This window comes from Mastigoproctus giganteus, chromosome 6 (assembly GCF_048544385.1).
Source record: "Mastigoproctus giganteus isolate SK-2022 chromosome 6, ASM4854438v1, whole genome shotgun sequence".
Taxonomy (NCBI): Eukaryota; Metazoa; Arthropoda; class Arachnida; order Uropygi; family Thelyphonidae; genus Mastigoproctus; species Mastigoproctus giganteus.
In genome coordinates, this window is record NC_143580.1 from 213,170,060 (window position 1) to 213,195,001 (window position 24,942).

At 37.6% G+C, this 24,942-nt stretch overlaps 1 protein-coding gene across 1 annotated transcript in view; it reads left to right on the forward strand.

The window, feature by feature from the left end:
- LOC150084933 (cyclin-dependent kinase-like 4) overlaps nucleotides 1-24,942 on the forward strand; it is a 109,140-nt gene that overhangs the window by 18,987 nt on the left and 65,211 nt on the right. Inside the window, exons 2-3 of the mRNA XM_090375657.1 lie at nucleotides 22,315-22,510; nucleotides 23,237-23,358. Coding sequence (XP_090231783.1) covers nucleotides 22,315-22,510; nucleotides 23,237-23,358 — 318 coding nt within the window. The remainder of the gene's footprint in view (nucleotides 1-22,314; nucleotides 22,511-23,236; nucleotides 23,359-24,942) is intronic.

Consider the following 24,942-nt stretch of genomic DNA (forward strand, 5'->3'; position numbering starts at 1 on the left):
ATAATATTAATAATATAGACCATTTAGGCCTAACCTTGAACAATATTTCTTAATAGATATGAAACGTTTAGTAGCTTCCATTATTAATTGCTTGAATGCTTCCCAATTAGAAATTGCTGTTGGTAACATCATCAGTTGGTCCCACTGTACAGAATTTAAAAAGTGTCTGAGACCAATATAGTCTCTGAGACCAAATAGCTTAGTTATACAGCGAAAATTTCGACTTCCTAGATCTTGAAACGAATTACCAAAAAACAGTGTGTTATTGGGTTCACATTAACATTTTAACGATACAGTGGTGTCTCTGGAACTGATTAATATCGTAGAGCGGGGTACACTATATTGTATAGCTACGCACGTGGTTTGGAATAAGGTATTTATGAATGTTTAACATTCATTTTTTTACAATTAATGTTCATATTTTCAATTTTGTTGATACTTGGGGAAAAAAAAACTCGTAAACCCGGGAATTCGTAAAGCGAGAACTGCCTGTATTATACTACAGTACGATCTAAGCCAGAAGGCCGAGAAGCGATAATCTGTAGATATAAAAAAAAGAAGGGTAAAACTTCAGCCATTATCAACCCACTGCAGGATGGAAGCCTCCTCAACAATTCATGTTGAGGGAAATGGACCATAATCTACCACGCTGGTCCAGTGCAGGTTGGCAGATCGACCGTATTTAGCAGTCAGGGGCTTGAACCCCAGTGTACTCAAGGAGTGTGTGCTATTGCCCTCCCGCTCCTGACCACAGCTATGGAGACCTCTTTAAAAAAAGAAAAATTGCAGCCATTATCAACCCACTGCAGGATGGAAGCCTCCTCAACAATTCATGTTGAGGAAAATGAACCATAATCTACCACGTTGGTCCAGTGCGGGTTGGCAGATTGACCGTATTTAGCATCTTGAACCCCCGTCTACTCAAAGAACGTGTGCTACTGCACTCCCGCTCCTGACCACTCGATTACGGAGGCCTCATCTGTAGATATAATGTAAAGTGTATTTAGGGTCAGACGGAACGAGGGGTTCCCCCCATCTCCACGTAGTTTACATTGTGGTGTGATACAGTTCGCGTAAAGACCAGAGATTTAAAAGTGTGTGGATCTTGAAATGTGTGGTGTCATGTACCGTTCTTCTTCTGGCCATTTAGCCAGTAGACCTCTACTGAGGCCCGCACTTCACCCCGTGGAGGCAGACCAGGTACCTAATAGTTTGTATTTACTCTGGCAGGTCCTGCCACCTAATTTCCTGAGATTTCAGTGGCTAGGACCTTGAAAAAAAAAAAGTAAAAAAATAAAAATAAATAAATAAAAATATATATATATATAATAAATAAATAAAAATAAATCTATATATACATATAGTGATTATTTAATAATCGATTTCGTGGGGAGAGCGCTTGAACTCTTAGAGGCAAAAATGTGAGTGAAAAGTAATTTGGACAAAGTGAGATTTTGACGTGTGGGGCGTACGCTAGCGTGAAGATAGGGGAGGGAGTCTGAAGGCTGGAGGAGAGAAAGGCAGAAAGATGGGGTCAATAGTGAAGACAATCCCAATCAGATGTCAGTGGGGCATGCCCATGTCCCACCGGAGAGAAAAAGAAGGGTGGTGAGTAGGGGACAGGAGGCCTCTCAACCACCCCGCCACCAGGGAGGCTAAAGTGGGCCAGACAAGGGAACTGGCATAGATCGCCAATAAGGCTCGGTGACAATATACTTGTTATTTGGTCAAATCTTTGGGTTGAGTCCGTGGTTATCACATCGATGTGTTTGGTCCGGTCCGTGATTTTCACGTAGTAGCAATATGTCTGCTTTTGGTCAGTTCCTTGGGTCGAGTCCATGGGTCTTGCCTGTGGTTGTCACATCCAGGGTCTGGTCCAGCCCAATCAGTGTTTATCTTTCATGGGATGTGGTCCTATCCTAAGTAGTTTTGTTCAGTTGGCTGAGTGTCCGTCCATGGAAATTGTGTAGTGGTTTACGTGGCCAGGTTATTCCTGGTTGGTTTGGTAGATTCTGGTGATCTTTGGTGGTTTCGTTGAGGGAGTTAGCTAGGGTTTACATTGGTTGTGGTTGCTGGGATAGTGGCACAGGGAAGGTTCGTCTTCTCTCAAAGAGGTCCTGTGCATATTTTGCTAGTGCCCTATAACTACCCTCCTCCTCCAGTATAGGGTTCTCTTGGTTCTGTAATACATATTGGATTTCAGTGATAAGAGAGCATCGTAGGTCGTCATATAAATGACAGTGGTGCATAAGATGCTCCCATGTTTCTATCATTCCGCAATAGCATAGAAGGGTATCACTGAGTCCAAAGTTTGATAGTTTATGTCTGATGGTGCCATGACCATTAAGCAGGTATGTAACCAGCAGTCCTGAGGAGAACCAGTGCGGATGTTCCGGGTAGACGGCTTGTATTATTGGCACGAATTTCCTTGAAATTGTCCTTTTGATGAATTCTCCCAGCATGTTTGCCAGTTTTGTTGAAGATATAAGGTGAGTCTCCTCTTCTCTATTTTGGGGTCATTGGTTAAGTCTAGTGTGAAATCTTGACAGGCAGCAGGTTTGCCTTTGGAAAGGTTGTAGAGGAGGTCACAGCGAATTATCTCGAGATCCAGGGGAAGGGCTCCCATAAGGACCTGGAGTGCATGAATGCTGACCGTGTTGCAGGCTCGGGAGATCATGAGCAGGATGTATCTCTGTACAGTTTCAAGCTTTCTTCTGTTTGTTGCGGTTGTCGCTTTTTTATACCAGACTCCCGATGCATACAGGATGACTGGCAGAAAGACAGTTTTGTGGAAGAGGGCGAGTCTTTTTCCTCAGACCCCAGTCCTTACGGGTGATTCTTGCAAAGGGAGAGGAGAAATTTCTAATTTCGTTCCGGAGGTAGTTTATATGGGGGGTGGGGGGTGAAGGATAAATTTCTGTCTAGAATGACACCGAGGTGCTCCATTTCTGTTGTGAGCTTGATAGTGGTCCCATTTACTTTGATTTGGGGAGGTCTCCTGACGTCCAGGTTCCCCCTCCCGGTGTAGGATCGAGCTTGTTTTTGCTGAACATATTGCTAGGTTGTTTCTATCAGCCCATTGTTGTGGGGTGGCAAGCGCCCGGTTTGCTGTATGTTCCAAATTTGCTCTGCTGTCCTCGGCCAGCATCAGAATGAAGTCGTCTGTGTAGGCTTGGGATGTGACATTTCCGAGATTGAGATTTAGGAATCCGTCCAGGACCACGTTCCAAAGAAGTGGGCTCAGAACGGAGCCTTGCGGGCATCCTCTGTAAATTGATCTTGTTACTGTGCAGTATGGAGCAGTGACTTTGACAGATCTGTTGGATAGATATGTACTTATGCACTTAAATAGGTTGATTGAAAGGTTGGCCTCCCGGAGCCTGCCAAGGACGCTTGGCCACCAGAGGGTGTCAAACGCCCCGGCGAAGTCGATTGCAATGACGAGGAAGTATTTCCGATCTGTTGTTGTGGCAGCATTGACAATGTTTTGCAGGACATCGGTGGTGGAGTTTCCTTTCCGGAGGGTCTGCGCGGGTAGCACAGTGGTATCGTCACCGTCCTCCCCACACCGGGTGGAAAAGGCCTGGGTTCGAATCCCGTCGATGACGCGAGGAACTTTATTGGGCTTTTTTCACTCCGTGGCCGAGTTAGTTGGTCTCAGGCGTAGATATCAAGGTTTTTCTCCCCAGTAACTGGGGTTTTTTCGTCCAGCAAAACAGGCAAATCAACCATAGAACATACGTAATTTACAGACACAAAATACGGGTTAATGTATTTAATTACGGGCAACCCTAAAATAATAATTTTTAATTTTTTCCTTTCTGGAAGCCGAACTGATTCGAGGACTCTAGACCTGTATTTGAATTGTGGTTTCCTATCCTATTTCTTAGCAGGTGTTCCAACAGTTTGCTGAGTATTGTCAGGAGTGCTATGGGTCGGTAGGATCCCGGGAGGTCCTGCCGCTTTGATGGATTTTTTAGGATTAGTCGGAGCGTTGCCACCCTCCAAGCGCGGGGGAAGTATCCTTCTTTTAGGCATTTGTTGTACAGTTTTAATATTTCCTCCGGAATGGTCTCGACTGTCTTCTTAATAATCTCTGGTTCTAAGAGATCTTCCCCTGGGGACTTCTTGTTCCTCAGCTTGGCAACCGCAATCTCCAGCTCAATCCTGGTGAAGGGTTCCCCTTCCTGTGTTGTTGTGTAGGAGATATTTTGTTGGCAAAGCTGTGTTTGCTCCAGGCTGGATAGGTAGGTATAAAATTTGTTTCTCTGCATAACATTAAAATTATGCAGAGAATGTAGTTTTCTGTAATTAGGAATTTTCTCTGGCCCGCCAATATTCCAACTTCTCTAAAAGTTTGGACTCCACAGAATTTCTAGGTGGAGATGGACGATTGCCTAGGGCCACCCTGATTTATGAACACATTGCACACACTTCGAATCTCGTCAGTGATGCAAGGAATGTTTATTACCCCCCCTCCCCAAACGTGGCTGATTTAGTAGGTTTCACGTGACGGTTGTAATTTTTCTCCCCGAAACTGGGGTTTGTAGTTCTGCAAATCGACCTAAGGGTCAGCCAATTACAGACACGTACAGAAGCAAAAGAACTATTTATTGTACACAAACAAATACATCCCTGTATACAACTGCTTTTATTGCTAAGACAGAGTTGACTCCTGGTTTGTAGCTGTGAAGTTACTTTAGTTGCCTTAGTTTGGCGCTTTGAACACACCTAACGCATCGACTCTATTACGATGCTTTTTTATTATTATTATTATTTTATTTATTTATTTTTTTTTTTGAATATTCGAATAATGGAAATTTATAGTTCTCGCCTACACATCTGGGGTGCGCATGCTGGTTAACTAAGCAACTGACGCCACTTCCTGTTGCTTGTTGCCACGACAACGATATGGCATAGCACCGAGAACGAGGTATATGTTATACGGTATTAGACGTAGCGCATGCTACTTACCATTTAAAGTCAGCAGTGGAAACTAATTACGGCTGTTACTTTTTCATCACGCGTTATATTTGGTTCCTAAAGTAAACACTTATTAAATATGCGTTCTGAGTAGATGAATTTTCCCAATCAAGGCATTGAATCACAAGGCAGAGGTTGTACGTTAACAGCTACTTTCCTTTTCCTGAAACAGGTGTTTCAATTGGCGTGTAAAATGGCGGACGTGTAGTTGCGCAAGCATTTTCACTACTACACAAAATTTCCAAAATATATATAAATTAATGAAAACTGTTCACGCTCTTTTCGTTCGATAAGAAAATACCATGAATTGGATAATCGACACATTTGGTATTTGTTTGACGTGACTACAAACTGTCTGAATTTCTGAATGTATTACAGATTTAGTATAGTAAACAAACGCAACGAAGGTATAGCAGCAAATACTATCAAGTGTTTTGTTTGTCGTATAAAATAGTCTGAGTTGAACGCATTCTTTGAAAATCTGGTAAGTTTACAGTTTATTGTGAATTCACAAATCTGTAATAATATATTGGCAATAAACAAAAAAGGGTCCTGAGCTGGGTATCACCTTTCTTCTCTTTCTTGGTGACTCATTTCTACTTCTGACTCTTGTTTTCTCTCTCTCTCTCTCTCTCTCTCTGGATAACTCAAATTTTTTTTTTTTTTGGCTGGTGCAGCAAAAGCCTCAGGCTTCCTTGCACCATATGGCTAATAATATATTATTATACAGAAAAAGGATTATGCTAGTATTAATAACGACATTTAAGTTGAAATCTTGATGGGTAATGTTCTATATTGTTTTAACAATAGAAATGGCCTGCGAATGTGTTATGTTATATTAATATCCAAATATTTTTGTGTGTAATATTATTACAGTATATTATTATTATCATTAGCCATATGGTGAAAAGAAGCCTGAGGCTTTTGCTGCACCAGCCAAAAAAAAAAAAAAAAAATTCCGAGTTACCCTGAGAGAGAGAGAGAAGTAGAAGAGAGTAGAAGAGTAGAAGAGTAGAAGACCAAGGAAGAGAAGAATGATGATATCCAGCTCAGGACACTGGGTGTGCCAAGCCCATACTTACCAACCCCTAGGGAAATCCATTGTTAATTTGTGTTTTCAATAGAATTAAAGTAGTCCACTTCTTTTCTGCGCCTACCCCTGTTGAACACAGAACGGCAGGGGGCCGGGTATGCTGGCATGGTTGTTATTATTAATTATTATTAAGTTTATGTGGTTAATGAACGTCAATAGATGACTATCAGTTGAAAATTATCATAAGTTTCTGGCAAAACTTCTAAGTAAGACAGACATTGTGTAATAAATAAAATTAAAATATTTTTATTCAACAGAAACATTTAAATAAATTTAAAGAGGCTTTTTTTTTTTTTTTAACTTTAAATTGGTTAGTTTGTAATTACATATTGTCTTTTGAAAACAATTTTAATCAGTTGTCTTTGGAAGCAGAAACTACTTTTAAAAACAACTGACTACAGTTATATTTGCAATTGTTAAATTCTTTATCTAGAATTATATGTACTGCTAAGTTCTTTATCTAGAATTATATGTACTGCTAAGTTCTTTATCTAGAATTATACGTGCTGCTAAATTCTTTATCTACACTCATATGTTACGCTAAATTCTATATCTACAATTATATGTTCCGCTAAATTCTATATCTACAATTATATGTGCTGCTAAATTCTATATTTACAACTGTATATGGCTGTTAAATTCTTTATCAACAATATGAATTTTTTTTTGTTTCTTATAGAAATATAATTGATGTATATCTCTGCCATTATATAATGGGAATGTTTTAAAGCTTCCCATTATGTAATGTCAAAATGTATTATTGAGAAAATATTATACACAAAAAGGATTATCCAGAAACACTCATTAATCTTGTAATTTTAAAATATTGAATATTAAATGTTAAAGCAATTGTCTGATTTCATCTAACTTAATATCATTTTATAATACAGGATAGACGTGCGGAAATTTGCCTTTAGCCAGCGGGTGGTTGGTTGGTGGAATAGACTTCCATCCCTTGTCGTGGAAGTTGATAGCCTAAATAAGTTTAAGGCTCAGATGGACAGGTATTTCGAACGAACAGAGGGGTGAAGTGGAAGTGGTTTTTTTTTTTTTTTTTTGGCTGATGCTGCATAAGCTTGCTTTCTTGCATCAAATGCCTCTACTAATGCTAATGCTAATACCTCTCTCATTAATGGTAGCTGCTTATTGCTGGCTAATGCTTTTTATCGGCATAATTTAGGCCATAACCCTTGCTTAGGTAGGTAGGTAGGTATGCTTTCATAGTTTTATGTAAACTAATGAGACTCGTAGCTGAGAAGAAAAATGCATATAAATTATCATGCAACACAGAAGCCTATAGTTAGATATAAACTAGTCTGTAATCAAGTTACAAAGGTGGTTAGGCAAGCAAAGGCAGATTATGAGAAATCTTTGGCAAAAGATGCAAAGAAAAACAGCAAAGACTTCTTTACTTATGTAAACACTAGAAGGAAGGGGATGGATCAAATTGGTCCACTTGATGTTGATGGTACCACTGTTGATGGTCCTGTTCAGGTTGCTAAAAAGCTGAATAAGCATTTTGCATCTACATTCACTCATGAGGAATTCTTAAGAGGGGTGGTTGCCAGAAGTTTATTAGTCTCTAACAGGGAGTTAAATGATTTTTTAATAAGTAAGAGGATAGCTGAACAAAAATTATTGAAGTTAAACATAAGAAGGGCACCTGGGAAGGAAGGAATCTATCCAATTAAGTAAGGCAGTGAAGGAACTAAGCAAACTGTTAGCTGTAATTATGAGAGCATCCTTGGATTCGGGGAGGTCCCCACAGGCTGGAGATGTGCAGATATATCCCCATTCTCAAAGGGTGATGAGTAATTACAGACCTGTTAGTTTCTAACTTCTGTTCCGGGGAAAATGAAGTCACTGTTTAAAAAAGTAATTCAGGATCATCTAGACAAGGCTGCAATTATATTTAAAACACAGCATGGGTTTGTTAGGGGGAAATCTTGTTTGACCAATTTGATTGGTTACTAAGATGTGACTACAAAGGAACTGGGTGCAAAAAGTAATTTTGATATCATATATTTGGATTTCAGAAAAGCCTTTGATACTGTTGCACATAAAAGGTTGCTGTACAAATTGGAGCAGTGTGACATTAAGGATGAGTTACTGCTGTGTATAAAGGGATGGTTGAGTGGGAGAAGACAGAGTGGTAATCAATGGACACTGCTCTTTGTAGACTAATGTTATTAGTGGAGTCCCCAAGGGTTCGGTGTTGGGACCATTGTAGTTTTCTATATTTATCAATGATTTTGATGATGGTATATCAGGCTTAATGTCCATGTTTGCAGATGATACAAACGTTGGTAGGGTAGATAATGATCGTATGCCTGTGCAACAGGATCTAGAAAAGTTAGGCCGATGGGCTGTGAAATGGCAACCGAAGGCAATTGGACAAATGCAAAGTACTGTATAAGGGTAGCAGTAACTCCATAGTAATGTACTAACTATCTGGTACTACACTCAGGGTAGTGGAAAATGTAAAAGACCTTGTGGTTGTTGTGTAGTCAGATATGAAGTCAGATATCTAGAGCTGCTGGAATGAGTGCAGAGGACAACGAGATTGGTGAAGGAACAAAGAGGTGTACCAAGAAAGACTTCAGTTCTGCAAATTGCAGCATCTGGAGACCAGGCACCTGCAAGGTGATCTAATTGAGGTGTTTAAGGCTTTGAATAGTTTTAGCAAGCTCAATGCTGATGGGATTCTTCCTCTTGCTCAGACTCTGCACGACAAAGGGGCCTGAATTCAAATTGAGAAAGGATGGTTGTAAAATAGAGGTGTGTAAGTTTGCTTTTAACAGCGAGTGGTTGGTTTCTGGAACCAACTTTCATCTGTTGTTGTTGTGGAAGTTGATATCTTTAATAAATTCAAGGAAGAACAAGACAAACTATTGGTGGGATTGAATAGGTGAAATGGGAATGTCTTTTTTTTTCTTTTCTTTTTCCTTTCCTTTCTTTTGTTTTTTTTTTTTTTTTTGGCATCAGCCAAAAAAAAAAAAAAAAAAAATCATGTGCTGCTACTAATGCTAACTTCTTGTTTTTTACTGGCAACAAAAAAAAAATATAACAATAAAACATTGTTGATAAAACTGAGATTAAGAAATCTTGGTGCTGGCTGTATAGGGGTTCTAACTACTTCTGACAAGGTTTTATGTTCCTCAGTTGGAAAGTTAACCAGTCTGTGTTTTTTTTTTTTTTTTTTTGAAATAAGGTGAAATACAATTATGTGCATATATATATAAAATGCATGTAACTTAAGGCAAAGAATAATAATGAAAATCCCGTAAATAATGTGAAAATGGAATAGCACAGAAAACTGTGGCACTAAAATATTTTGTAATATGTAACAGGCTCAAAGCTGCAGAATTATTAAAACCTGAAATAAATGAAATTTAGAAGCCAGTGAACTGACTTTTTTTTTTTTTTTTTTTTTATGTGAACCCCAAACACGAGAGGTATTAGAACCTATAGTACTTAGTACCGTGCTTGGGTTTGAGGTTAAGAAGATGAAAGAAGATATTTGTTGACATTGGACTTGAACTTCTGTAGATTGTAATTTTCAGGAAATACGTATGAAGGAAGGTTGTTCCAGAAAACGGCAGTTGAATGAATAAATGAGGAAGATGAAAAGTTGGTTCTGTGGGTTTGAAGTTGGACAGTAATTGGATGTTGGCTAGTGGTGGCACGTGTTCGGACTGTTTTGAAAGAGAGAGCAGGAATTATAGAAGCCAATTCAGAAGAACAGTGCCCATGGAAGTATCTGTAGAAGAGGCATGCAGCAGAAACAGTGTGTCTATGAGAAAGCGAGTGGAGAGATGTGCTGTTAGAGATGAATCATTAATTAACTTAACTGCCCTCTTCTGAATGGAATCAAGAAGCCTGAGAGAGGTTTTGGGGGCACCACCCCAGATGTGGGAACAATATTCCATGGCAGGGCGGATTTGCGATTTATACAGAGTGAGCAGCTGTTTGGAAGAAAAGTAACGCCAAGAGCGAAAGAGGAAACCAAGTTTTTTAGATGCAGAGGAAGCAATATTTGTAATGTGCTTGTGCCAAGAGAGATTAGAAGTCAGGGTAATCCTCAAAAGAGATATATCATTTTGCCTAGAAATTGGAGTGTCACTAAAGATAAGCATAGGAGCAGAAGAATCCTTTTTGCGAGATATAAGACAAGACTGAGTTTTAGAAGGGTTGAAATCAACTAAGTTGTCTTTGCCCCACTGGAGAATTACCTGAAGATCGGCATTTAAGGAATTGGTAGCAGATTTTCAAGAAGTTGAAGCTGATTGAGCAGGACAAGGTTTCTCAAAATGGAAAGTTGAATGCAATGTGCTATCATCGGCAAAACTATGGATAGGATTTCCAGTCAATGGAAGAAGGTCATTGATATACAAGAGGAAAAGAGTGGGGGAAAGAACTGAACCTTGGGGGACACCGGCATTAGTGGATAAGTTAGAAGACAGAGAGCCATCTACCATCACCCTCAGTGAGCGATCAGAGAGAAAACTGGATAACCAATTACTAAAAACAGTTGGCAAACCATAAGATGGAATCTTGTTTAAAAGACCTTTATGCCAAACATGATCAAGAGCCTTTGAGACGTCAAGAGCAACTACTTGTATTTCACCGAACCTTTCCATTGAATTAGTCCATAAATGGGTAACATAAGCCAGAATATCTCCAGTGGATCGACACTGACGGAATCCATACTGGTGATCGTTGACCAGATGAAAGATTTCCAGGTAGTTTGAGTTGGCGGTTAATTGATTTCTCCATTACTTTAGAAAGAGTAGAAGTAATTGCAATGGGACGATAATTGGATGGGGGGATTTGTCACCCTTTTTAGGAACTGGCAGGATATGAGCAAATTTCCAAGCAGAAGGAGAAACACCTTTGGAATAAGAAAGTGAAAAAAGGCGGCAAAGGATAGAAGTAAGTTCAGGAGCACAGGTTTTGAGAACAAGTGCAGAGATACCATCAGGACCTGGAGCTTTCTTAGCATCAAGATTCATCAAAATCCTTCTGATATCCTTTTGACGGAAGACCACAGGAGGCATTGAATGGAGCGTGTTGGGAATGGTGGGAGGTGTTTTACCAAGATCATTAATACATGAGCTGGAAGAAAAATGGGATGCTAGCAGGTCAGCTTTATCCTTGGCTGAAGTGGCAACAGAACCATCTGATTTGGACAGAGGTTTGAGCAAAGATGGGCAAAAGTTGCATCCAATAGCTTTGGCAAGAGACCAGAATGCTTGGCTACCATTAGGGCAAGAGGCAAGTTTTCTACTCTTAGCCTGTTCAAACTCTAGTTTGAACTGATTAATAACTGCTTTCCAACTGTTGCGAGCTTTGGTGTAGGCAGAAAATGAAACTGAAGAATTAGAAACAAGCCAATTACGATATGCAAAATTTTCTCTTGGACAGCCTTAGCACATTTATTGGAAAACCAAGGTTTAAATAAAGGACGAGATTTAAAAGTGGAGTGTGGGATAAGGGATTCCATTCCTGCAAGAATAATTTCTCTGACACGATCTGAGCAAACGTTGACATCAGAAGTTTTGAAACAGTAATCCGACCAAGGAAAAGAAGAAAAGAAGTCTCGCAGGTCATCCCATTTTGCATTCTTGTAATGCCAAACAACACGTGGTTGGGAATAGCCATGAGATAAAGGTTCCATTGGAGAAGAGACAATCACCAAGTTGTGATCTGAAGTGCCTAAAGGACCTCTCACTTCGACTGTGTACTTAAAAGGGTTGTTTGTGAGAAAAAGATCAAGCGTATTGGCTGTATGATTAGGATTGTCCGGTATTCTTGTAGGTAAATGAACAATCTGTGCTAGGTCATTAGTAATTGCAAAAGCCTCAGCATCTCGACCTGCTGGGTCGATGTGACTAGAAAACTGAAGCCAGCTGGAGTTGTGAATATTAAAATCACCAAGGAAAATTACTTCACTGTTAGGAAAGTTGGACTGGAGAAAGTCAAGTTGCAAAGAGAGGAAGTCAAAGAGCTCCAAGTGATTAGTGGAGTTGGGAGAACGGTAGAGACAACAGATGAATTTGACACAATGAGGTAGAGAGATTTTAAGCCAGAGAAGATCAAAGAGAGGAGATTCCAAATTGCCAAGTCTCTGACAGGGAATATCAGAACGGACATATGCACAAGTACCACCTTTGAGGCGAAAGGAATCATACAGCGAATAATTTGGGCATCTGAGATGAGCAGTAGATGAATCAACCAATAACTGAGATTCTGTCAGAAAAAGTACAGGGTTTTTGACAGACTGCAAGTGGAAATGGACATCGTTGAGATTAGAATTGAGACCACGTATATTTGTGAAATGAATTAGGAAGTCCTTGGGAGGTTTAGATCTTTTCGCAGATAAGCTTGTTCTATTAGTTTGACAATTCATGGTGTATTCAATAGTAAGAAAAAGTAGGTGGGACATGCTGTATGAAGTAAAGAAATTTTTGGATATGGCGTACATGTGGTAAGAATATACCCAGATCCTTGACATAACGTGGCCTCGACAATGCTCCCCGCATACACACTACTCGGACTCCCTCCAGTCACTATCTGGCAGAGTAGAGGTAGCAAGATTATACACTAGCTGATCTGGAAGCTTCCTAGAGAGTTACCAGTAGGTTCAGTCCGGTGTACTAACTAGCGGCCGGCCTGCGAACACCGTTTTAGAGCTGTATCCTCGAAATGTAAGGAATATTGGATCTCGCCGCGACGTTCATCATAACCTCAAAAGTCATCAATCATACTGCATGATGGAAGAGATAGGGAAGGGTTGACCGGAACTTAGCTCTAGAGACTAAACATGGATTCCACCATTTCAAGCCTCCAATAAGCAAAGTGGTGGGATTTCACCGGTTGATGAGAGTCATCTTCCACCTAGTACTGCTTGGTAACATAGAGGGGCGGCGTTCCTCCATGTGGAGGGCGCCACATCTCGACCCCTGCTTACGTTGGTTCACACCTGGGTGGTCACCCACCATGTACTTGTGCATGGAGGTTATACCCAGGATTACTAACAGTCCCACCATCGTGAAGGTGCAGGCAGAGGATTTGGCTGTCACAGACCGTCCGGACTTCGCCGAAATTGGGTCCACTTGACTTGAGTGTCACCCGAATATCAGTTCCATCAGCGTTTTAGACTCCCAGGTAGCAAGTACAGCTTGTCTGGCATATCTGAGAGAATGTCTGTGACAACCTCAAGGACCAACCTCAAGGACTGGTTAAAATAATAAAAACTGTGACATATCATCAAGTTCAGTGATAAACCAAGTTTTATATATACATGTAATATTAAATGGGAATCCAAAGACAGATAGGAAATAATACAGCAAAGATACAGCAGAAAATATGAACAAAATCAAGGTGGAGAGAGGAATTAAAAAATGATTGAAGTGGTATCAAGAGAAAAGGGCATAGCATGTAGGCAGAAGTGGCACCAGGTCTGTCATTGCCCTGTGCGAGATTTTTTGGTGTGCCCTCTCTAACTTGAAATTTACAGCAAATCAGTGAATTTTTGGGGAATTTTGTCCCCCCCCCCCAAAAAAAAAATTTCGTACCCTGTTTGGGGGGAACTCTCGAACAGGAAACTGTGGATATTATAATTTAGAAATTTGAAATGAATATCTTTGCTTTCCTTGAAATCCTGTTTAATATTATATATATAATTTAGTGTATAATTTAATAATAATTTTTGATAATAGTTTAATAAGTTTTTAATAATTTGTGTAGCTTTGAGCGTGATATATTTAAAAATTTAGTTCCATAGTTTTCTGTGCCGATGCCCTGACAGTAAGTTTCAGAATTGGGGCCACCTTGAGCATTTAAACCATGTGTTTTTTGGGTTACATGAGCAATAAATTTAGGAGATTTTATCTAACCACAATATGCTATAGATGCCTTTGTTATGGTTATGTGACTAGACGTTGCTACTTAAAGAAACTTAATCCCATTAATTGTCCCATTGTGCGAGGAATGGGCATACATATCAGAAATGTTTACATAAAGCAATGTAGCCTACTTGTGTGAACTGTTCATTTGCAACCCGCCCCTCATCACATTCTGTGCATAGAAAATCACGTCCATTGTTGCAGAAGGTATGGTGGTTGGTTAGAGGTTGGATAGAGACTTTTTAACATTTTTATCAGGATGGTTGGATGTATTAACTCAATGCATTGAGTATCTTTGCCTTCTTATTCTCCTTCTCCTTTCTGTTGTCTAGTCTTCTTATTTTTCTCTTTCATCTTTTCTGTCTTGCTATACTTTCTTCACACTGCTATAGTGTTTTTATGATCAGAACGTTGTGAATACCAGTACTAGATAGTGGATCCCCGGCCTGGCTCCACATGCCAGGGTTGGTAACTAGCTGGTGCCTACTTGCTGGCTATGCAAAGTGGACAGTCACATCTCATGGCATAACACGAACATCTCATGACATTACACTGCTGGTGACTACATATTATACACTGCAGTGTTGCCATAGTTTGGTTTGGACTACATAAGTAGGGTTACAAAAAAAGTGCTGATGCCCTGGGATATATCATCAAGGCTGAGGAATTGGATTTGCCTAAACTAGCAGTTATGAACACATTGTCTCTTTGGACAAGTTACAAGGACTCATACTGATAATGCCATTTTGAAGGCAAAGCTGCTGCAACAGTCAATTTGACTGTTTTCTTACTTTAAATTGTTGCAGTTTTGCAGCCTTTTTTACTACAGAAGTGTGAATCCATGATCCTAACTTTCTATTAACTTAACAACATGCTTGCAAGTTAGTGCAAATGCATCGGATCTGCTTGCAGCTAACTACTAAATAGTTATAAAATTGCCATCATTACACAATATGAGATATATAAATATAATGATGCCAATTTAAAACTATTTAGTAGTTAGTTGCGAGCAGATCTGATGCATTTTTGCTAACTTGTAAGCATGTTAAATCACCACACAACTTGAGGCTTTTGCCCTAAAATGCAACGTAATTCAAATTACTACACACTATCAAGGATCTCTCATATTGTGGAATTGCCTTGCTATCATTGCAACACCAGGGTGCCTGCCCACCCGCCAAAGAGGAGCCAATCAGCTCCGAAACGGTGCCGTCTGGGTGGCGGCATCCACTGACAATAAGTAACAATAGTCTTTTCCTGTGGTGAAGAGTTACTTATTCGAGGTAGTGCAATATCATGGCAACTCTTTGTGAAGGTATTCACAATATGTGATATACATAATGATGCCAATTTTATAACTATTTAGCTGCAAGCAGATCTGATCTGCTGCTAACTTGTAAGCATGTTAACTCACTATGCAACTTGAGGCTTTGTCCTAAAATGCAACTTAACCTGCTCAATTGCAAATAATTTTGCCCACATTTTTCTTTTAAATTTTAGCCAAAGCAGTCAATTTGACTGTTTGTAAAGTTTCAGTAAAATTAGCTAATTTTTATACGATTAATCAAGTTTTTGAATTTATTTACCTTCGAATCACAAGAATTTGTGATTTGAATCATTCTATGGTTTGTGTAAGTACATATCCAGGTGCATATGTCTGCACATCTGTGCATACCACTTAGTCTGAGCATGTGTAAGAGTCACTACTATATATTGCTGTGCCATGCCACATGCCATTTTGTTTAGACTTGGTGAAACTTTATACATGATAGGTATTGCAATAGTTTTTACAGTGCTAGTTCGATTGTATTACTAAAATGTGGCAGATCTCAGGGTCTTACCGAAGGTCAGATTCAAAAATGTCTAGAGGAATTAGAAAAGCTATCTGAAAATGAGTCTGGAGAGGAGAGTGGAGATGAATTTAGAGAAGAAAGTGATGAATGGATTCCTAATGAAAGGTGTGAGGAATCTAGTAGTAGTAGTGAAAAATAATATTTCTGATCCTTGTACATCAAGTGATACTGTAGATGATAATACATGGCATCATAATTGTAAAAACTATGCATGACTGTCAGTGGGCAGCAAACAGACTTCAAAATCTGGTTGGACTTGCACCAGGTGCAGACTGTCTTAAGGGTGCCAGGGGTGCACTGCACCTGGGCACCAACGTTCAAGCGGTGCCTGAAAACATGAAACTTACATATATGTATGAAAAAAATTTTAAAAGGGGGGCACCAAATTGCGATTTGCACCTGGGTGCCACATTCCCTAGGAACTCCCCTGACTTGCACTACAAAAGAACATAATTCATGATAACCTTGGGTCAGCTCCTTATGCAAGATAAAATGTGTGTATGGATTCTTTGGTAAGCGTATTTTGTTTATTTGTAGACACTTCAATGATAAAACACATACAGAATTGCATTGAAATTGAACCACAAAGACAAAAGGATAACAATTGGTTTACATCAATTCAAGAACTCAATGCTTTTATCGTTGTACTTTTAGCTCACGGAGCATGTGGTGCCAGAAATTTAGAACAGAATAGTTTGTGGTCAACTGTATGGGGGGCCTCAATTTTTTCATGATACAGTGTCATGTGACAACTTTTATGAAATTAAGCAGTTCAAAAGATTCGATATACATTCTTCGAGGAAGGAGTGTTCAGGAAATGGTAAATTTGCTTTAGCTTCACAATTATGGTGCAAATTTATTTTCAACTGTAAATCTTGCTATATACTTTGAGCAAACATTACAATAGATGAGCAGCTATTTCCAACTAAAGTTAGATGCTGATTCACTCAGTGTATGGCCAAAAAACCAGACAAATTTAATATAAAGTTTTTGTTGGCAGCTGACATAACTTCCAAATATCTACTGAATGGCTTTCCTTATTTGGGGAAAGATGATATGTACCCAGCTAGTCAACCACTTTCTGAATATTGTTGTCTTGAAACTAATGGAACCATTTTTGAATTGAGGTAGAAATGCAACCACTGGTAACATCAGGCGCCTCTGTAGCCAGGTGGGAAGGAGCAGCAGTGCGTAGCACACGCTTCTTGATTAGACCGGGGTTCGAGCCCGTCACCACCAAATACAGAGGATGCGGAAAGGTCAGGGAATGACCACCGCATATCCCGGAGCAATATGGCTTTAGTTGCTAATGCTCCTAAAAAAAAAACGAAATAACAACAAATAACAAATAACAACTGGTAACTTCTTTACCAGTTTTGAATTGCCAAAGAAATTAGTCCAAATAAAAAATATTATAGTACAAACTATGAAAAAAAAAAAAAAAAAAAAAAGGCAGAATTATATTCCACTTCAGATTTCATGATTTCACTCTGACGAATTATCAGGTCAAAGCAAATAAAAGTATACTTCTGTTAAACGTTGCAATAAGTAATGGTACAAAGAAGAAGCCTGATACAGTATTATATTATAACAAAACAAAATACAGGGTTGATGTTTTAGACAAAATGGCAAAAAAAAAAAAAAATTCAACAAAAACAGGTTCATGTAGACAGCTGGTTCATATCTTTTATAATATATTAGATCTTACAGTAATCAATGCTTCGATTATTTATAAAGAAGTAACAGGGAAAGTTATGAAGAGAAGAGATTTTATATTGAATCTAGTTGAAGAGCTCAGAAAAGCATATATAGATTCACAGAAAGCAGTAAGAATAGTGGCCATGTCAAACCTCTCAAAAGGCATAAATGCCAAATTAGGCAATGTAAGGCAAACAAAACTACAAAAATGTGCACTGTGTCTAAATAGCATGTGTACAGGAACTGTTGAAAAAACTATAACTTTTTTAAATTGTGCAAATTAATTTTTAATTTATTTACTCATTAAATAAATTTTCAAATGTTAATTTTTAAACTTTAGTTCATTTCCTAGAAAAAAAAAATTGTGTTTAAATTTTTGCTATCAGTAATATTACTTTTATATGTATTACCATAAGCACAACACAACACTACGTACTGCTGCCAATTATTTATATCAATGCTTATAATAAAATGATGAAAACATAACTTAAAATTCTATTTTATGCATAGCAGTCAAAATAACTGGCAACAACGGTTTCAGGTATTTTTGCTAGCTGGCAGTTCTAGTATTAATGCAACTTTGATGCAACTATGGTCAAGTTCTCTCCTGCAGAAGACTTTTGCTGAAGTGGCTCATCCTAAGACACAGGAACAGCTAATTATGATGAAGATGATGATCCTCAAGGCTGCAACGGACAAATTTAGTTCCAGTGAAGGCGTGAAGAGTACTCTTATAAAGACTGTCCTACTTGGTGTTGTGTGTATTACATTATATCAGCAAGGTAGTTGCTATAAGATTGATTACTGATAAGCGAGTAATAATGGAAGCAGCTACTGAGCAGAATGTTCAGAAGATCATGTCCTTGCTAAAGGTTACTGAACACCAAGGTAGATTGTCCCTCTAAGCTTTGTTCAAAATTGGTTGTATTTGACATTGACAAGGATGTTTCTCGAGAAAATCTCATGGACAGTGGAAGAGTAATCTACAAGATCGCAGAATCAAAGTTCAATTCTGGCTGTCCGTAGTGGTCTTAGCAAGAAATAAGACCAGACAGACCAAGTTTTAATTTTGCGATTCAGATTACCAGCGACATTAGGAAGATCTTAATATCCAGATCTCGTGTGTTTGCAGACTGGTCCTCGCATAGGGTATGGGATCTCCTGGTCTCAATACAATGCTATTGCTGCATGGCCTTTGGCTGTGTAGCTAAGTATTGCAAGAGCAATGACTTCTGCGGTCACTGTGTGACAGGACAATGCCCAAAGAGACAAGACTTTCCAAAATGTCCAAATTGTTGAAGAAGGAAGATCCTCACCAACCATTCCACTGTGGATAAGGTCTGTCCAGAATATACCTGTGCTTTAGAGCACTGGACAGATTATGAATAATTTTCCAGTGCATTGTTGGTTAGCATTTTAGTAGCATTTATATAATTGAGTTAACAGTATACATGAGTTGTTTTGAATAAGTAAACAAATGAAAAACATCCTAAAACTTAAACAAGTGTAGGCTAAAAATTTAACTTGTTTTTTAGTATTCACTGTAGGTGAAGTTTAGCATTAGCATTAGCATTAGTAGAGGCATTTGATGCAAGAAAGCAAGCTTATGCAGCATCAGCCAAAAAAAAAAAAAAAAAAACCCACTTCCACTTCACCCCTCTGTTCGTTCAAAATACCTGTCCAGCTGAGCCTTAAACTTATGTAGGCTATCAACCTCCACCACAAGGGATGGAAGTCTGTTCCACCAACCAACCACACCTAGTGAGTGATGGAACTCTCCATTCTCCTTTGGATGAGTATTTCCTATGATTTTGGTTGGTTGATCAAAGGTTAGGTGTCTCCACTAGTGCGTGGGATTGTTGCTCCTATGATGCTTGACTGATATCCTTTGTTAAGATCTAGTGAATGTTGGAGATCTCGCCCCCCCCTACAGGTTCCTTGATTGGTAGGAGCTTGTGAAGGTGACGTGGTGGAGAGAGACAAGACAGTTTGTGCATGATGATTACCTATAGCTACAAGGGTATTGTCCTGACATGCATAAAACTTTATGATTTTTAATTGTATATTTTGTAGTTCTAGTTGGGCTATATTTTATGTTAGGAAACCAGTTGGTAGTCCTTTATAGGTAAAAAAAAAAAAAAAGGTAAGCAGCAGCCATTATCAATCCTCTGCAGGATGGAAGCCTCCTCCAACAATTCATGTTGAAGGAAATGGACCATAATCTGCCACGCTGGTCCAGTGTGGGTTGGCAGATTGACCATATTTAGCAGTCAGGGGCTTGAACCCCTGAAACTCAAAGAGCATGTGCTACTACACTACTTTTCCTGACCACTTGGTCCTTGATAAAGTATCTACTAAATGTGTTCCTGGATTGGGAGCTTCATTTTGTAAGAGTATTTAGATAGTAGAGACCTACCTCCTCGTGGTGTGGGTGTGAGTGCCTGACCTCATCTTGAGGCTAAATGTCATTTAATGAAATCTGTTTTGTTAATGTATTTATTTGAATTGACTGAAAGCAGGGTCTCTGTACCATTGTTTTAACCAACTATTAGGTTATGACTTGATGTACAGATGAGAAATAATCACATATAGGCAAGAGTCTAGGGAATGACTTGGTGCTAGCCCATTCAAATTCAGATGTGTTGATGTCCTTAGATTACTTTTGTGGAGAGGGGGATAACATGAAATCCATGGTTTCTTTTGAGTATTGCCATGCAAGATAAACTGAGAAATCGCATTTTGAAACCATTAAGAAGTCCCAAAGTGATAAGACAACCAAGGGGAATCATGGTTTTGTCTGAAACAAAATTTGAACAAAATGGAGGTCACTTTGAACAGATGCTTTAGATTATGACTGTGTTTAATATCTTGGAAATAAGGACTTTTGAGCATATGTTTGTTTCTAAATTGTCTTCTTATTTTTAAATGTAGAATATGCCCCTACGTGTATTTCCCATTTTGAGAAGGATATGGATCTTCTAAGAAAAGTGCAGTAAAGGGAAACAGTTATTGATAAGAAAAAGTACCTTGTGAGAGAGAGAGAGAGACTTCACTTTTGTGAGTTGGGAAGAGTGGAAAGTTGGTGTCTGCATCCAGTTTTCAGACTCCACGTGGAGGAGCAGAATAAATGATGGAATTTTCATATTGATATGGGACGAAGAAACTGGGGGGGGGGGCATAATGCAAACTATTTTTAGAACTATTTCATAAAATGCCACTCTAAGCAGTCAAGGTTAATAATCTGCAAAAGAAGGGAGAGCTGGATTAGTATCTTCTGATGGTTGGAAGATCATGATGTGAGTGAATATGTCTTATAGGCAAGTTTTTTTTTTTTGTTTTTTTTGCTGTGAAGCAAAAGCCTAACTTCATGAAAATGGAAGCCAGACTTTTGTTATTATTGCAGCTGTTATCTGTGGGATAACAGTTAGACGTACTGGTATATTTCATGTTGCATAATTATCACTATTGCTGCTATAAAATAAATCATCATCTAAATAAAAATCTAGTGTAATCAGTGGATGTACAGGTCATTGTGGCAGTACAAATCAGTCCTCCTTGGAAATTAATCATCCATTCATTGTTTTCTTTCATACTATTCTATTCTGTTAGAGATTTTCAGCCCCAACCAGATTAAATTGTCTTTCTTCTAATGCTTGCTTGCTTGACACAGTTGATTTACCTGCCTCTTGGACTATTGCCATTCCTTTTTGTCTCAAATATATGTTTAGCAAATCTACTTTCTCTCACCTTTCCACATGACCATCCCACCTTAAGTTTACATCATTTACCTTATTATTAGATAATTGTTATCCTAAAATTTTCCTTATTTCCTCATTTGTAATGTAGTCACTGATTCTGTTTGTTAGTTCCATCTATTTTTCTTAAAACTTATTTCTGAAGATTGTGATTTTTGATCAATCCATTTATTTCTTACTCAGTTTTCAGCTGCATAGGTTTAAAAACTATGTTACAAATAGCTATTGGTTTTGGCTAATTTTTCTCCTGCTCCAATTAAATTTGGTTTAATGGCTTTGCAAACTTCCTAATTTCCTTATTGCATTGTTTAATTCCATGTAAACTGCAAAGTTCCAATTTTTGGTTTAATCTACTAAATTTTTGGTTATTTAGTATATTGAATTTTCCTTGTCGTTTCTAGATTTCATGTCATGCCAAATTGTCTACAACTTTTATCTAATTTTATTCAGAGATTATTGCAATACATGATTTCATAGTACAATATCATCTGTGCATAATAATGGTCCAATTTTTACCAATTCCTATAATAAACTTTTGTAACTTGTATGCTTTTATTAAATGGTCCATGAAAATTATAATCATTGTTTTTGCAGATTTACCATTGTTTTCAGAGAAAGGAAATATTGTCATTCTGCACATACGTCATTGCTTTTTGCACATTTTTTTTGTTATTAATTGCAAATTATTACTATTTCAGTATATTTCAGTCAATGCAAAAAAAAAAAAAAAAGGTTAAAAAGTAGAGTAAGAAAGGTTTCTAGTTCTCTGTACATGTTGGTAAGTACGTTCAAATGTATCTAACAAATTTTTCACAACCAAATAATTTTTAAAAAATTTCCACGTTGCCTTTACTTTTGTGTGGTCCTCATAACTGTATGTGAGAGATTAGTCTTGTATTTTCAGTTTATGCATATGCCTGTATATTTATAATTGTGTAACTTATTAAAAAAATAGATAAGCATATGAATATATTTATGTTAAGGAATAATAGTACTGTAAGTGGTAATTTGCAATTTTGTTGCAGGAAAAGTAGACATCATCTAACACCAGTCATGGAAAAATATGAGAAAATGGCCAAGATAGGAGAAGGTTCTTATGGTGTTGTATTCAAATGCAGAAATAGGGAGAATGGTCAGTTGGTTGCTGTGAAAAAATATGTGGAAACAGAAGATGATCCTTTAATAAAAAAAATTGCTCTTCGTGAAATACGCATGCTAAAGGTAATGCATCTTTAGTTTTTAGCCTCTTTGTGTATTTCCAGTGGCCATGAGTTTTGTTAGTTCTTTAGTAAATTTTAATATTATCTATATAAAATAATGAATTTATTTTGAGTTAGCCATGGATGTAGTAAGGTAAAAAGTCTTGCACACAAAATATTTGCCCAAACTACAAGTATATGAGTTGTTTTGAGGCCTTGAAGTTCCTCCATTATCACTGCCATAAAATCAATCCTGAAGCAGTCATCACATTTTAACGAGCAGCAGGCAACATCAGAAGATAAACTATTGAAATAATATCAAGAATGCCATAACAAAAAAAACTATGCTCCCCCCATAGGTTTTTGTTCTGATGTTCTTGAAGTTGGCAATAGAGGGAATATATATATATTTATTGATCAATAAATACTGTATTTTTATATATATATATTTTTTTATTGATTGCTTCTTGCTCCTGTATTTTTGCTCATCCTCTCTTTTTCTTATTTCCCCAACCCACTTATAACAATAGCAATAAAATTCATTTGATATATGTTTGCATGCTCAAAAATAAAATAATTTACTAATAATGCTACAATCTTCACTGAGCTGAAAAAAATTAATTATATTCAAAGCACGATAGTGAGTATTTGTTCTTTATGTATACATATTTGCTTTTATACATATTTTCATGTGTATACATATTTACTTTTATCTTGACATGTTAACTGAAATATAAATTATTTTCAGCAATTAAAACATCCCAATCTGGTGAATTTAATTGAAGTCTTCCGCAGAAAGCGCAAACTTCACTTGGTATTTGAATACTGTGATCATACAGTTCTAGATATACTAGAAAAACATCCCAAAGGGTAAGCGAACACTTTTGTTTGGTTTTTCAGATTGACTTTACATATACAAATGATCGAATTTTATTTTAATGGAATGACACTTAAGTCAAAAACAGTTTTATTTGTTCTAATGAGTTTGGGTTACATCACTATGTGTATAAAATAATATTGTTCAATGCTTTTAAGATACCTTAGGGATAATCAGTCTATGATAAAAGCATGTTAATAATTGATTATAAAAGTATATTATTATATGTTACTAAATTAATAGTTAAATATAATACAGCAATACCTCGCTTAGCATGGGTTTCACTATAACACGGTTTTCAATTAAGTTTAAGTTGAAAATTTACCATACACAGTAAAACTCATTTAATAGCCTAGACACGTACTCTACATATATATGCTGCATTGTCGTAGCCTAGGTACGCGTACATATATGCTGCGGTGCCAACTCTATTGTCTCACATGCATGTGTCAACAGCTCCCCTCAGGCAGTCAACAGCAATGTGCAACTGTGTTCAGTATTCTTAATTCCATCCTGACAAGACGAAGTGATAGCTTTTCAAACTTTTCATTTTACCCCTTTAAATATAATCGAAAATATATCTGCATCTTGGCTAGAAATCACTGCCAACAACTTGCATTCTGTTTGGCAACATGTTTTGCCCCATTTGACAAATGATTTCACTGGTTTTGAATTGCAAGTTCAGACAATTGCAGAAGACATTATGAAGATTGGAAAAAACTTGGGATTCGAAACTTTGGACACTGCCAGTGTATTTGACTGCATTGAATGAGCAAATTGCATATGAAAAAGAGGAAAACAATTCTGAAGTGGCACCAAAGAATTTTCAACAGAAGAATTGGAGAATGTTTTTCGGGAGGTTGATATGGCCTGTGAGGCGATTATGAATGGAGATCTGGATGTTGAATGTAGCATCCAGATATGGAAAACTACAAGATGGGATTCAATGCTACAAAGACTTGTACGCCGAGAAAAAGAAGAGACAACTTCACCAGACTTTATTATTCAAAAACCTAAATAAACACAATAAAACTTTTTTTTCTCATCTCTCATGATGTTACCTTTTCATTAATAAAATTTTTGCAATATTTTTTTATTTAAAATCCTTTTAATTGGCTCTCAAGTGCAAACTGTTTATAGATTTATAGCCAATTAAAAGGAGTTGAAATTAAAAATATTGGACACTGCCTTTGTATGCAGACTGTTTCTGTGGTACGCATTCAATTAAAACTCATAATTATACCTCAATCAGCACTGTTTCACCTAATGCAGAACAATTTCGGTACCAATTATCAATGCTATGTGGGGTATTGCTGTAGTTTGAACATAATTACACTTTTTCACTTTATTATCCTTTATTTTATAATACCCTAATTTAATGTTAAATTAATTTTTATTGATTTTTTCATGTTATGTATTATTTTCATGAATGAGAGAAATGATTACCTAATGCCCTTTAAGTCATATTAATTAAAGAGATGGACTTAATTGAATTTAATATACAGTGAATCCCTGCTTTATGATTGTTTCGCTATACAATCACTTTAGGATGGACTCTCCATAATACAATATCTTTC